The sequence below is a fragment of the Megascapheus bottae genome, chromosome 17 (assembly GCF_031878675.1).
Source record: "Megascapheus bottae isolate mThoBot1 chromosome 17, mThoBot2.hap1, whole genome shotgun sequence".
In the NCBI taxonomy this organism is placed as follows: Eukaryota; Metazoa; Chordata; class Mammalia; order Rodentia; family Geomyidae; genus Megascapheus; species Megascapheus bottae.
Window position 1 is genome coordinate 32,561,351 of NC_143525.1, and position 14,835 is coordinate 32,576,185.

Sequence of the window (14,835 nt, forward strand, 5' to 3'; positions counted from 1 at the left end):
CCCGCCCAATGTCTTCCTATTACTTTACACTTAATGCATAAATTCTCATGACTGACCCCTTACCCCCCCCAAAAAAAGAAAGAAAATTCCCTTTTGTGTACGTGTATGTGTGTGTATCAGCCGTGGGACTTGAACTCTGGGCCTGGGCACTGTCCCTGAGCTGTTCAGCTCAAGGCTATGGCCCTACCCCTTGAGCCACAGCACCACTTCATGTCCAGTTTTCTGGTGGTTGATTGGGGATAAGTGTCTCTCAGATTTTTTTTTTTTTTTTTTTTTTTTGTGCGTCATGGGGCTTGAATTAGGGCTGGGCACTGTCCCTGAGCTCTTCAGCTCAAGGCTACCACTCTATCCTTGTGCCAAGCCCCACTTCCTGTTTTCTAGAGGTTAACTGAAGAGTCTCAGGTCCTTTTGTGCCCAGGCTGGCTTTGAACCTTGATCCTCAGATTTCAGCCTCCTGAGTAGGATTACAGGTGTGAGCCACTAGGCCTGGCAAAATGCTTTTTTTTTTTTTTTTTTTTTTTGCCAGTCCTGGGCTTGAACTCAGGGCCTGGGCACTGTCCTTGGGCTTTTCTTCAAGGTTAGCGCTCTTGAGCCACAGCACCACTTTAGGCTTTTTCTATGTATGTGGTCCCGAGGAATCGAACCCAGGTCTTTGTGCATGCTAGGCAGGCACTCTACCACCAGGCCATAATTCTGGCCCCTCACAGACTTTTAGTACCCAGGCTGGCTTTGAACCAGGATCCTCAGATCTCAGCCTTCTTTTTTCTTTTTTTTTTTGCCAGTCCTGGGCTTGAGCTCAGGGCTTGAGCACTGTCCTTGGACTTTCTCAAGGCCAGAGCTCTACCACTTGAGCCTCAGCACCACTTCTGGCTGTTTTCTATCTATGTGGTACCAAGGAATTGAACCCAGGTCTTTGTGTATGCTAGGCAAGCACCCTACCACTAGGCCAAACTCCCTGCCCAGATCTCAGCCTTCTGAGTAGCTCGGCTTATAGGCATGAGCCACCGTGCCCAGCAACTCCCTGCTTGTTTACCTGAAGCCTGGAGACGGAAGAAGAATCAACATGGAACTAGTGTTCTCTTGGCAATAAATCCACACCAAACTAAGGATGCCCAGGGAACAGTCCCCCTCTTTCCCCAAACTTCCTTTCACAACCCTAGAAAGCTGACTGCTGCAAACTTGCCGCTCAGCAAGGAGCCCTCACTTGTCTTCCAGTGTGGCAACTCAGTCAGGAGGGAGTCTTCATTGGTGCCCCACAAACTAGTGGGCACCCCCTCTGCAGGCCTCGCTCACAGAGCTCTGCATAGCTCCATTCATTAAGCCGGAGGACTCCAGCAATGGAGGAAAGCAATCAGAAACCCAAACGCATCAGAGTAAAATGCAGGGAATCCGAAAACACACCTCAAAGGTACAGGATTGCCCTTGCGTTGGGGAAACCAGTCAGTGGGGCTCCTTCACTGTCTCTGGCCTAGCCAGGAGGGGATCTAGAAAGCAAGAGGACCAAAACCAAAGAAGCTAAAGGTTCTGGAGACAAAGCTCAGTGAGGAAATCGTCAGCCTCACAGTGGTGTGGCAAACCAGGCCCAAACCCAGGAAAAACAGCGTTTCCAGCCACTGCTCCCTCGTCTGTTGAGAAAGCGTCTGTGTAAACTCACTCTCCTACCTGGGGACCACACACGTGGCAGCTCGGGGAGAAGCATGGTGCCCCTGCCCTCCAAGGCCAGGCAGACAAGGCAAGCAGGATACTTTTCTGCACAGCACACACGAACACTTTGGAGGCTCAAGCCCAGCCTGCCGTGTCATGTGACTCTCCACACGTCCCCACAGGCAGGGGAGTCTGTGTAACATCTGGCAACTGGAAAGGAACACCAGAGTGGGCAAGGGTGTGTTACTCAATGTGCTACTGGCTGCTGTGTGAGGCTGGGCAGACAGCCCGTGGAGCAGGAGACTCTGAGACAGAAGGGCCAGGTGTAGCCAGCAGCTCCTTAGGGCAAGGGCTTCCAGAGTGTGGCCGCCTGCAGCACACAGCCCGCCCAAGCTCCTTTCTGCTACCCCATTCTGCTATCCATTTCTCCTTTCTCAGTTCCTGGACTTATTTCAGCCCGATTCCCCCAAAAGGAGGTGACCAGGCAAAGATTGGGGAGAAGCAGTAGGCTGACATTAATCGATAGAAGCGGCTCCAAGCGGTTCATGCGGCCTTATCTCTCTCTCCTTTGGATAACGTGTGTCCGCCGGAGTCCACGGGGTCGGTGATTAATAGGGGCCATCACTCACTGTCCAGGACGGCTGAAAGGCAGCAGGGAGGGGGCGGCCCTCCCCAGAACTGAGATAACAAGCAGCAGGAATAATGAGTGGTGTCACTCCACTTTTCATTTTGATGGAAAGTCATTACGGGAGTCAACGCCAGCGACAAAGAGCCATGAATCAACTGCTCTGCTATGAAATTAAAATCGAATTGCTGGCCACCCCCAGCCCCTACCCTCCCTGGGAAATGGGGATGGGGAGGCGGCTTGGGTGAGGGGTACTATCGTGGGGTGGGCTCTATCCAATCCCAGAGCAGCCAGTTATGGGCAGGAAGTGGACAGGCAGCCAGTGAAGGTGACAACTCCTGTCTCCACCTTGTCTGTCAGACCCTTCCTCCCTAAACCATGTTTCCCCTCTGCCTGGAAGGTAAGCTGTGATTAAGAGGAAAATATGGCTTTGCTGATTCCAATAGGCCACTGCCTGACTGCTCCCTTGGGCTGCTGGCTGGAGCAGGGTAGCTTAGCCCTGGTTAGAGAGTGAACAGGGGCCTTAGCTGAGCCCCTTGCCAAACCAATTTTGTAGATTCTACTAGGGCCTTCCTCATCATTACAAGCAAAGACATAAGCCCCTAATCTGGGACTCCACAGGGGCAGCTAATGGTCAGGAAGGCTGCCTGGACCAAGAATCCATGAAAACAGGTGCCCAGCTTCAACCACAGGCTCTGGGGAGCCACGTGAGTAACTGTCAGCAGCAAATCAAGAGTCTTGCCCTCTTTTATTAAGTCCAGCTCAACTAGCTAGAAGAAGCCGTGGTTCCAGGCTGAGAAGCCATGAGGCCAGTCAAGACAGCTTCTTGCAGCAAGCCAAGAGAGTGCTTGAGGCCACCATTCAAGCTAGTTCCTTCCCATAGTTCTCAGTCTTCCAGTCTGCCTGGTTTCTTACTGGGAAGAGCTGACCACAATCAGTCTGGGTTCGGCTGCCATTTCAACGCTGGGAAGATGGTGAGACATGGAGGGAGTGTGTCACAGAAATGTCCCCATCAGGTTCACGGGGCGTCCACTGTACCTCTTAGAGATGTCAGCTTCGATCTGAAAAACAGGTGCTACATAGGTAGGGATCCAACAAGCAGGTGCAGTGCTTCATTCTGCAGAAACTTGGGGATCCTCGTACATGGCAAGGGCACCCCGTCCCATCTTACCAGCTTCTGTAGTTCCTTGGTCTTCTCCAGCAGCAGGTCCAGCTTGGGCTCCAGCGCCGCCTGCTCCTCAAGGGCATCCTGCTGCTTCTGCACCATCAGCTCTTTCTTCAGAGCCAACAGCTGAGACTGCTTCAGCTTTTGCTGGAGGAGCTCAGTCACGCGGTCCACGTACCTATACAGAAGGCGCTCAGGTGAGTGGGTAGGCTGCCCAACTCTACTACTTAGTGAGGTGAGGCTCAAGAAGCAATTCCCTGGTTGGCCTTTCACCCCAACACCCTCAAGTCTTTCTCTGTAAGAAATACCACTCCAGGTTCCCCTGTTAGATCTGGAAAGCAGATTCTGCACAAATCAACCCCCCTCTCCACTTCCCTCTTCCATCTGCCCTAAAGACAGTCCAAGGAGAAGGCAGGAATGAGCTCTGAGAGGTCACAAACAGAGGAAGAATACAAGGACCCAGAGCTGATCAAAGCAGCAGAGCCTACAATGCTCAGGCTCTGAGTTCAAACCCCGGTACTGGCCCAAAAAAAAAAAAAGATGACAGAGCCTAGCATTAGGATAGCCAGACCTTGGTGAGGCCAGAATCATAAACAGGTGTTGCATTCGAAGACTGGTGAGCTGGCCAATGAGATCCTGTAGTGTGAACACCATCGCAACCATCTTCTCTTTGGTTTGGCCCTGCAGAATGGCAGGAGCCAGCTGAAACTGGCTCACAGACAGGATGTCAGCTTCCTCACTCATCTCCACTGCCCTCTGGGACAAGAAGATCTCGAGCTGGATTACAGGAGGAAAAGATCTCAGAAGCTAGGTCCCCAGACTGGTCAAAATGTAAGAATGAGTGGTAAGGGCTAGAATCTGGGCAAGGTGGGATATTTCCTCTGCTGTTTTCACTGCTAGAAATTCTACAACTGCAATGTGCCATTCCTATCTCAAGCCTACTTAGTTCTGGCCTCTCATCTCTCTTCCCCAGACTGTAGGACAGATAACCAAGAATACAGACATTCAAAGGGTCTCTCTGTCCCAGTGGAGGTATTTCTTTTCTCTTCATGGGAGGAATGGGATTCTGGGACTAGAAATGCATCTTTAAGAGGCTGCAGATTAGGAAAAGGCCAGGAAGAACTTAAGCAGCAGACATCTCTGTCCATCTTCTTTTGCCATGGAAATTAGATCATTTTTTTGTCTTCTTCCTCTGAGGCTAGAAGGGGCCTCTTTGGGCAGAAAGAAGACAGAACTGGATGGGGACAGAACTTTCTGGAGGTTCTCCTCAACCACAGGCCATTCCAAAGAAAGAGATCTCAATACAGGGCCTACTTTCCCAGTCCAAGAACACTGGCTCCTTACACTTGAGCCATGGCAATTACGTTTCAACACAAACGAGATGGTGTGGCTCCTATCTTGTTAAAACAAAACAAAACAACCAGGGTTGGGAGTCTGGCCTAGTGGTAGAGTGCTTACTTAGCATACATGAAGGCCTGAGTTCAATTCCTCAGTACCACATACATAGAAAAGGCTTGAAGTGGTGCTATGGCTCAAGTGGTAGACCTCTAACCTTGAGAAAGCTCAAGGACAGTGCTCAGGCCCTGAGTTCAAGCCCTAGGACTTGCAAAACAAAAACAAAAACAAAAAACAACCTACAAGCTCCAACAATTTCATGGTTTACCAAGTCAACCCCAAATTCAGACTATCTCTGAGTTCTTCTTCTGCTCCCCCATCCCAGCTCCTATAACAATGAGCCATGAGGCCTCCTTGCTGTCAGTCAAATGTACGTAGCAGACGCCCACCTTAAAACCTTGGGGCCAGGCACGGTGGCTCAGGCATGGTGGCTCACTCCTGTAATCCTAGCTACTCAGGAGGCTAAGATCTGAGGATCATGGTTCAAAGCCAGCCCAGGCACTAAAAGTCCATGAGACTCTTATCTCCAATTAACCACCAGAAAACCAAAAGTGGCACTATCACTCAAGGGGTAGGGTGGTAGCCTTGAGCTGAAGAGCTCAGGGATAATGACCAGGCCCAGAATTCAAGTCGCACAACCGACAACAAAACAAAACAAAACAAAAAAACCCTTTTCCGCCTGAGAAGTCCTTTTGCTAGACAATGCACCATTGCCTCAGCTTAAATCACCTTCTTAATGAAGCCTTCCCTGACTCCCAGGTATAACCACAACCCTTCCCAATGGCTCGGCTCCATCCCCTGCTTTCTTTTTCTTCATACACATCATCTACCACACTGCAGTATTTGTCAGGTTCTCATCTGCCTTTCCCACTCCAATAGAAGCTCCTTCAAGGCCTTCGGATGTCTGCTTCACTGCTCTATCTCCTGTGCCCAAGAAAGAGCCAGGCACTTTGGAGACTCACAATACAGATGAGCTGGAAAGGGGGTGGGGAGCATCCTGCCCCAAGACAAAGAAAGGACTTAGTGCCCGCCCTTCACACTGACAGGAGTAGTCGGGCCAGGGGACAGGAGTAACATGACATGCTATGCTGGGGGCAGGCTGCTCCTAGACAACAGTACCTCCATGAGCTCATCAATGAACTGATTCCGGGTCTCGGGGTATTCAAGAAGTGTCAAAGCATCTGTGCCTCTAGCAACACCTTCCGGAGCTGCCAGGAAGAAAAGCAGAGAAGTGAGGAGGGATCCAGAACTAAGGAAGAAAAAGACCCACAGTAGCACTAAAGCTACTTCCCAGCCCAAGCCAAGGGAGAAGGTTATCGTTTCCCAATTATCCTAGCCTTATTTAGGCTTCCTGCCAACTCCAGCCTACCAGTACCACAGAGCTGAGTTCAGGGAAGGCCAGCTCAGAGCTGGTGTAGGAGGTAAAAATGTCATCCTGCACTGCCCTCTAGTGGCTAAGATCACTGCTACAGCCTCTCTACTGGTGAGGAGGAATCAGGACAAACTGGGGTCCAGCCAACACCCTTTAGGTGTCCCCACCAAAATGGCTAGCCTGTAGTCAGTCTACAAAAGGTGAGTCTTCCTAGAGAACTTCTCTTCTGCCCCTCTCCACACACATCCTTAGCAAGACTTAGAGAAAAGTTTAAATGTATGAGAAGCCTAATCATGGTAGTATGTTTTGTGTCTAGGTATGGGGGTTCCTTGAGCTCTTACCTTCAGTTCCTGCCTCTAGCACTGTGATCTGCAAAGCAGTGGCATCATCTCCCCAGTCTATCTCATCACTCCCAGGGTCCTGGGAGGGGAGCAAAGAACCAGGAAGCTTGGTGAGAATTCCCTAGCACAGGGAGCCAGAATGGACCAAAGCTTTAAGAAAGTCCAGGGCCTGCATGCTCTAGCTGGATTAAGGTCTACAGCCAGGATGCATTGGCCAAAGTTGGCATCGTGAGCTAGTACGTGGTCACCTTCGTCCTTGCTTTGTAAGGTTCTTATATACCCTGGCAGAAGAAGATGTATACACTCTGACACATCACTTTTGAAACTGCCTCCCTTGGACTGCACTCCTCTTCAAAGGAGCAAACTTGGAGGCATGCCTTTACCCACACAGACACAGACAACACACACATGGCTGAAGCAGGACCACAGAAAGTCGTCTGAGGATGAGCCAAATGGGCATCCTAACCTTGGACTGTGATTCCAGGGAGATGCCCCAGTCGATTCCAGCAGCCTCTGCAGAGATGCCAGCACTGGAGACTGCCTCCGCCCCAAAGTCGCCCCAGTCAATCTAGAAAGAATGTCAGCCAAATAAGGTGTGGGAAAAAAGGAGAGAAAAGAAAAGGCCGGCACCAGTGGCTCATACCTGTAATCCTAGCTCCTTAGGAGGGTGAGATTTAAGGATCATGGTTCGAAGTTAGCCAACGTAGAAAAGTCCATACAACTCTGATTGATATCTAGTTAACTACTCAAAAAAACTGGAGCCAGGCGCCCATGGCTCCTAGCTATGCTGGAGGTTAAGATCTGAGGATCATGGTTCAAAGCCAGCCCGGGCACAAAAGTTCATGAGACTCTTATCTCAAATTAACCACCAGAAACTGGAAGTGGTGCTGTGGCTCAATGTGGCAGAGTGCCAACTTAGAGCTGCAGAGTTCAGGGACAGTGCCTAGGCCCAGAGTTCAAGCCCCATGACTGACCAAAAACAAAACAAAACAAAACCCCTCAAATGGAAGTGGAACTGCTATCCTTGAGCATAAAAGCACAGTTTTAGCACAGAGGCCTTTGAGTGGCTTCTGGTTTACACAAACCAGCTTGCTGAGTCCCCCAGCACTGTCTGTGCTCTGGTCTCAAGGAGGCCAGGTCTTTGCCCTCCCCTCTGGGCCTCTGCGTTCAGGACAAGGTCTGAGCTGGGGAGAATAGCTCCTAACAAGGTCGGTGTACCTCATCTTCTTCCACATGCTCAGGAGGCTCCTCAAGGTGTGGCCGCTCCACCACCGAGGGCTCTGTCCCCGTCCTCCATTCGTACACAGTGGAGTTTCCCCGCTTCTGCACGTACTGCAGCATGGGCAACACCTGCTCTGCGGGGCTTCGGCAGAAGACACAACTGAGCCTGTGGCTGACCAATACCTGGGCACATGGTCCAAGGGCAAGGCTCCCACCAGCTCAAGGGTAGGAAATGCGGCTCACAGAGCTGGGTGCTGGTAGTGCATGCCTGGAATCCTAGCTACTCAAGAACTGAGGATATGAGGACTGTGGATCATGAATTAAAGCCAGACCAAGCAGGCAAGTGCATGAGACTCTATGTCTAATTATCAGCAAAAAACAGGAAGTGGAATACAAAGCTCTGAGTTCAAGTCCCAGGACCATCACACACACAACAAAGCTCATGTTATATGGGAAAATGGCAGTGGGAAAGAGCCAGGGAGCACTGATGAGCCATTCCCCCTGCTAGAGAGAAGCTGTAATCATTTTTGGGGGGTCATGGGGCTTGAACTCTGGGCCTGGGCGCTGTCCCTGAGCTCTTCAGCTCAAGGCTACCACCCTACCCCTTGAGCCACAGCCCCACTTCCCATTTTCTAGTGATTAATTAGAGATAAGAGTCTCATACCCTTTAGTGCCTGGGCTGGCTTTGAACCTCAGTCCTCAGATCTCAGTCTCCTGAGTAGCAAGGATTACAGGCGTGAGCCACCAAGCTCAGCTCAGCTGTGATCCTTTTTACCTTTCACACACGAATCCCACGCAGGCCTGGTACAGTTCAATAGCTTCGCCCAGGGACTGAGCCGCTGCACCAATCTCAGCCAGCTGGCTGGGCAGGTCCTTCACTAGGGCCAGAAGTTCTCTCCGAACATTGTCTCCCTAGAAAAGGGAGAAAGGAGAGGCTTAGGCAGACCTGGTCAGAGGAAGAATCCAACAAGTCAAAGGTATCCAAAGGGAAGACACTGGTCCAAGAGGGGTACAACCGGCAGAGAAGTCAGAAGGCTGATTGATAGCGAAGTCTTTGCTATTAACAGAAGAGTCAGGCCCAGGAAGCCAGCCCCAGGCCCGATGCCCTCCACTCTCTCTATCTGCTCACCGTGATGCCATACTGCTTGCAGGAGTGGTAGAACAGCTCTCTCATCTCAGCGGCCCCAGCCTGGCCCTCCTCCTCCTTGCGGCTGTATTCTTGCTGGAGCTGCTGGCACTTGGCAATCTGTTTCTTCAGCGATGGGATCTCATAGTTGACATTCCGAACCAAGAGGCTAGAGAGTTCCACTAAGAAGGACCCAGAAAATTCACCCCAGGATAGCCACACCCCTAAGGCAAGATGCCCCAGGATGCAAGCAAAAATACCCTAGGGTGGTGGTCAAGAGTGCGATTGCTGTTCCAGGCTCCCCCCTTCCTGGATGAAGAACCCAAGTTACAAAGCCAGGACTCTACCACCCCTCAGCTGCAAAAACAAGGAATATTAATATTGGCCATATGGATCCACATGAAACACTGAGCCTAGTTCCTTGTGTAGTGTAAGTGCTTAATAAACTTTAGCTATTATGATCACTTAAAAACCAGTGATGGAAGTGATGGAAACAACCCAGCTGCTCTACTACAGATGAATGGATACAAAAAAAAGTGATCTATACACACACACACACACACACACACAACGGAATTCTACATAGCCAACAGACAAGATAAAATAATAGTATTAGCTGGGAAATGGATGAAACTAGAGTGAATCATGTTGAGTGAGATAAGTCAAGATCAAAGGAACAAAAGGTACATGGTCTCCTTGATATGTGGATATTAAAGTACAAGAGCAATGACTCAATATTTGGGTACCCAAGGTTATAGACACGGTCTTGGAGATATAAACATAACTACATAGATATAAATATCTATGACGAAATACTCTACAGACATGTTTTATTATATAGATTAATACGTTTTTTGGTTTTTTTTTCAAAAAATTATTTTTTTAATTTCATGTTTTTTTCATTAAAAATTTTTATTAAAGAATTTATTAACATTGATTTTTACATCATATGTATCTATGACATACAAACCCTCAGCTTAATTTTAATTATGTTCTAAAATCTATGTGCTAAAATCTATTGCATATAGAGATTCTCTTCTTCAATACTTGTTTGTTAAGCATGACATTTGAAATATGATGTAAAAATCAGTGTTAGCAGGCTAGAAGCGTAGTCTAGTGAAAGAGCGCTAGCCTAGTGGTAGAGTGCTTGCTTAACATGCACAAAGACCTGGGTTCAATTCCTCGGTACGACATATACAGAAAAAGTTGGAAGTGGTGCTGTAGCTCAAGTGGCAGAGCACTAGCCTTGAGCAAAAAGAATCCAAGAACAGTGCCCAGGCCCTGAGTCAAGCCCCAGGACTGGCAAAAAAAAAAAAAAAAAAACACCCAAAAGCAAAAAAAATCTGAAAAGACCAAAACCTGTGGCTACAATCAGTCCTTTAGTTGCCCCCTGTCTCTCAGGAACCCAATATGATTCCCAGGACAACTCATACCTCTTCTGCCAACTGCAGAAAGGGGTACAGTGCACACTCCACCCCATCGGAGGGGGCAGGTCAAGTACCTGCTCAGTGAGGAACACATCTGGTCCTCCTTCGTCCCTTCCAGGAATCATTTTTCTATCACACACTATCTGCACTCCACTCTCCTCTCATAATAGACTACGCCTCCTGTAGGCCTGAGTGGGCTTCCCCAGGTGCAGCGGCATCACTTTACCTAAGTAGGTGTTGTCCTTCTCGTACAGGGCTACGATCTCTTGCCAATCCTGAGCAGAACAGAAAGGGGAAGTCAGCTGGGGAGAACACTCAGCCTCAGCCTCGCAGCTCAATTCCTAGACAGAGTGGACACTTCCCCCAAGCTTCTCAGCACACCAAACACAAACTCCTAGACCTTCTTCACCTGTGTATGTGTGTGTGTGTGTGTGTGTGCGTGCGCGCGTATGTGCACACACGTGCCTCAATACTGGAACTTGAACTCAGCCTTGCACTGTCACTTGGCTTTTTTTGCCCAAGGCTGTTGTTCTACCATTTGAGCCACAGACCCATATCCGATTGTTGCTACCTAATTGCAACTAAGAGTCTCTACTCAGGCTGGCTTCAAATCTCAATCCTCAGATCTCAGCCCCTTTTGTAGAGAAGATTACAGGCATAAGCTACCAGTGGTGTGAGCTGCTCCCTCCTCCAGCTCCGCATGCTAGATGGACCATCCACTTTATTGTTCGTGTGTGGCACCAACAAGCACACCTCAAAGCAGCAGGTGAGAAAATATAAGCCCAGAGGAAAGATCAACATTTGGCATAAACTACTGGGAAGAGAGTCAGTCTAGGAAACAGTCTACATAGATGTCTCCACCAGCCGCTCAGAGAGACTGGAAGGGCTATGGACTGGATGTCCCTGCTGGCCCCGCCGTCACACTTGCCTTCATCCTCTGTGAAGAGTACTGGCCAAAAATATTTTTTGTAGAGGCCTCAGTGCCTTTGAGAAGGTCCACAATTCTTAGGCAGTGGAAGTAGTGAATGTCTGGAAAGCAAGGAAGGGTGGGAGCTTGGAGAATGACAGCATCCTTCTGACCTCTTGCAGTCACTGTATGTGGTGACTCACATGTACTACACTGAAAACAATTTTGGCAGATAGCTCTCCCCTTCATCATTCCCAGCTAGAAGAAACCAGCACCCCTCCCTCTGTCTCTGCGGGCAGGCTTGCTGGCTACACAAGGGGGTAACTTAATAGATACAAACTGTGCCAGGAAAGGGAGGATTTCAGTGACAAGGTCTCAAAGCCCCGAAGCACTCACAGGACCCAGAGAGCAGCTGGGCAATCTCTTCGGTCTCTGGCATGTCCTGGATGGCAGCATTGATCTTCTCCCGGATCAGCAGCACAAGGCTCTGCCATTTCAGGCTGCAATGCCTTCTGTCCACCAGCCAGTCTGTATCAGAAACATGCAGTCATGGCCTTCCTCTACAGCTCCAAAACCCCATTACCAATTCAAGTGGAATGCACTGGATAATGGCTAAAAGTTACCATGGTATTGGTTAAGGTATGGGGGAGGGAGGAGTTCTCACAGGCCGAAAGAGATGCTTGGGCTAAACAGATTGCATCAGGCTGACTTTATTCATAATCTCCTAGAGCGGTTTCCTCAACACAAAGGGAATGACAAACTTTTAAATTGGTCCTGACATGAAAGTGCCACTTTTGACCACCCTAAATTCTCCATAATATTTTGCTTCCAGGGCTAATTACAACTTTCTTGTTGACAGGGGATGCAGTTCAACTTCCCTTTCCTTAGGGCTGGGATTAACTAGAACAGCAGAAAACATTAGGTGGTTATGCCAAGTACTGGATGAATGAGCAACTGCAAAGCCCCTAATACCTACAGCGCCCCAAGGACTAGATACCATTAGTCTTTACTTAATTGTGAAGTGCTACCTTGCACATGTGACTCTCAATGGAACTGACTTCAAGGAGCTGAACCCAGCTCAGTGTTTAAGCCTTAGAGTCAGGTTCATTCCTCAGTAAAAGAGAACTAATAGCCAGGTTTAGTGGTTAGATGGTCCTGAGTTGTAATTATCAAATCTCTTGAACAATTCTATCTCTTCTCCATGACTCAGTTTCCCCACCCACAAAATGGGACAAAACACCACCATATACAAGAGGAAATAAGGGGGGGGGGGCAGGAGCATAGCCTAATAGTAGAGTGCTCACCCAGCATGCACGAAGCCCTGGGTTTGATTCCTCCGTACCACATACACAGAAAAAGCTGGCAGTGGCACTGGGGCTCAAATGGTAGAGCGCTAGCCTTGAGCAAAAAGTATCCAAGGAGCTGGGCGGCCCAGGGGTTCACATCTGTAATCCTAGCTATTCAGGAGGCTGAGATCTGAGGATCAAGGTTCAAAGCCAGCCCAGGCACAAAAGGTCCTGAGACTCTTTACCTCCAATTAACCTCTAGAAAATAGGAAGTAGGGCTTGGCTCAAGGGTAAGGCAGCAGCCTTGAGCTGAAGAGCTCAGGGACAGTGCCCAGGCTGAATTCAAGCCCCATGACCCACAAAAAAGAAAAAAAGTGCCCTAGGACAGTGCTAAGACCCTAAGCTCAAGGCCCAGGACTGGCAAAACAAAAAAAGAAAAAGAAGAAAAAAGAGGGAATGAGAGAAAATGCTGAACACCCTGCCTGATACACAGAACTCAAGGGATATTAAATGATCTTCATTTTTATTTTGGTAGTACTGGGGTTTTGATTTCAGAAGCTCACGTTTGCTAATCAAGGGCTCCAAAGCTTGAGGCATGCTCCTAGACTATGATACTATATTTGTATAACATCAAGTGCATAAAACAGAACTCCGAGCTGAGAGCGAGCGGCCTCAGTCCTATAGTCCTAGTTCCTCAAGAGGGTTGAGATCTGAGGATCAAGGTTCAAAGACCCAGGAAAGTTCATAAGACTCTGATCTCCAATTAACCAGCACAAAGCTGAAAGTGGAGATGTGGCTCAAGTGGTAGAGCAACAACCAGCCTTGAGCAAAAAAGCTAAGGTATGGTACCCAGGGCCCCAAGTTCAAGCACCAGTACTGACTCATTCATGTATGTGCATGTGCACACATACACACAATACATAAAAAATAATCCATAAATAATAAATATTGTCTGCTGAAAATGTTCAGAGAGAAAAAATTATGTCAGAACTAGTAAAGTCCTAACTGAATTTGTACCGTCCTCCCATTTTGTTCTCGAAAGATTAAACGCTACATGTGTAAGTCTGCCTAAACAGGTAGCTTAAACTTATGTCAGAATGTCTGCAACAGTTTGTCAATAAAGTTTAGTTCTTTTTTAATTAAAAAAAAAGAATGTCAGAACTAGGAGCCAAAGGCTAAAGCAGTCAAGCATCATCTTAAGAACAAGACTGACATTAAAACTGATAAATCCAGTGAACATTTTTTTTAAGGCCTGCAGCTGTGCACATGCCCTGATGAGGTCAGACTGGGAGGAGATGTGTTAGACTGGCCACTAAAAGGTCTCTATGTCCACCTGAGTCTTAATATACAAGGATGACAAGGGCTTTAAAATAAAAGAGAGGTGCCTTGTTTTCTGGCATAATGCAAAAAAAAAAAAAAAAAGAAAAGAAAAAGAAAAAAGCACAGAAGACTGAGCCGGACAGGCTTAGGTTCCTGTTCAGATCTGCCATTAAGTAACTGACTGGAAGCCCCAGCCACTTCTCCTGCCCCTGAATGATATGAGGCGAAGGAAGAACGCGAGAGTCGAGTGCAGACTTCCTAGAGAGTTCCTTCCGCTGCTCCTGGGCCTGGCCACAGACCAAGGCCGGCGATCAGCCTTCCAGGGTTCCCAAGCTGCTGGCGACAGGGGGCAAAGCACAGGCCTCCCCCGACAGCCCACGGCGCGGGCGCCCGTCCTACCGAGCAGCTTGCTGGTCTGGATGTCGATGGGCACGTGCTGATGGTCCTGGAGGGAGACACGGCGGAGAGGGGGGCGTGAGCGTTGGGAGGTCAGGCACCACGCATGCGCTCGTTTCACTGCCCCCAACCGCCGCGGTGCGGGGCCAGGGCCCCGGGCTGTGGGCAGGGCCGCGTGGGGGAGGAAGGCCAGGGAGGCAAGGGCTGGGGTCCCGGGAGAAGCTCCCACAACCCCAGGCGCTGCCTCCACACCTGCATCTTGCCTCCACGTCCACGTCCACTTCCGCTTCCGGCAGAAGAACCCGGTTCGTCCCGCCCCCGCGACCAATCCAGGCTAAGCTTCAGTTCTGATATAAACAGGCCTCCTTCAGCCACGTCGCCGCCTTTCGCCCAGCCAATCATCCCTTAAGCCCCACCCACCTCGAGGCTCTGAATGGCTAAGTCAGGGAGGGGCGGGAGATCAGAAGACAGCCAATCGGAGACGCGAGGCGGGCTCAGGCCCGAAGAGGGGCGGGGGCGCCTGGAAAAGGATGCAGTGACGCACTGTCCCGACAGGGGCGCACGAGAGCCAGTCCCTGCAGTTCCCCTCTACTACTCCAGGGGGCGCGAA

At 49.5% G+C, this 14,835-nt stretch overlaps 1 protein-coding gene across 3 annotated transcripts; it reads right to left on the reverse strand.

The window, feature by feature from the left end:
• Positions 1-2,981: 2,981 nt before the first annotated feature.
• Positions 2,982-14,560, reverse strand: Cdk5rap3 (CDK5 regulatory subunit associated protein 3). Of its 3 annotated transcripts, none has more exons than XM_090350702.1 (14): positions 14,478-14,560; positions 14,229-14,274; positions 11,620-11,751; positions 11,245-11,345; positions 10,543-10,591; positions 8,893-9,071; positions 8,539-8,675; positions 7,761-7,905; positions 7,009-7,110; positions 6,543-6,621; positions 5,949-6,037; positions 4,006-4,115; positions 3,441-3,612; positions 2,982-3,330 (listed from the first exon to the last, which is right to left on the reverse strand). In XM_090350702.1, the coding sequence occupies exons 1-14, from the start codon at positions 14,481-14,483 to the stop codon at positions 3,265-3,267; spliced, it is 1,413 nt and encodes a 470-aa protein (XP_090206828.1). In that variant the 5' UTR covers positions 14,484-14,560; the 3' UTR covers positions 2,982-3,264. The 3 variants fall into 3 exon arrangements, with proteins under 3 accessions (XP_090206828.1, XP_090206827.1, XP_090206829.1); XM_090350701.1 differs by having other exon boundaries at positions 4,006-4,211; positions 14,478-14,556; XM_090350703.1 differs by lacking the exons at positions 11,245-11,345; positions 14,478-14,560 and having other exon boundaries at positions 4,006-4,211.
• Between the last annotated feature and the right edge of the window lie 275 nt (positions 14,561-14,835).

What these genes read in the sequence shown, in the direction of transcription:
- Cdk5rap3 (XM_090350701.1), bottom strand. An exon ending in GAAGGACAACACCTACTTAG is followed by an intron (nt 9,072 to 10,542) that starts GTAAAGTGATGC and finishes GGTCCTTCTTAG; the next exon opens with TGGAACTCTCTAGCCTCTTG. An exon ending in TCATTGATGAGCTCATGGAG is followed by an intron (nt 4,212 to 5,948) that starts GTACTGTTGTCT and finishes CCTGTAATCCAG; the next exon opens with CTCGAGATCTTCTTGTCCCA.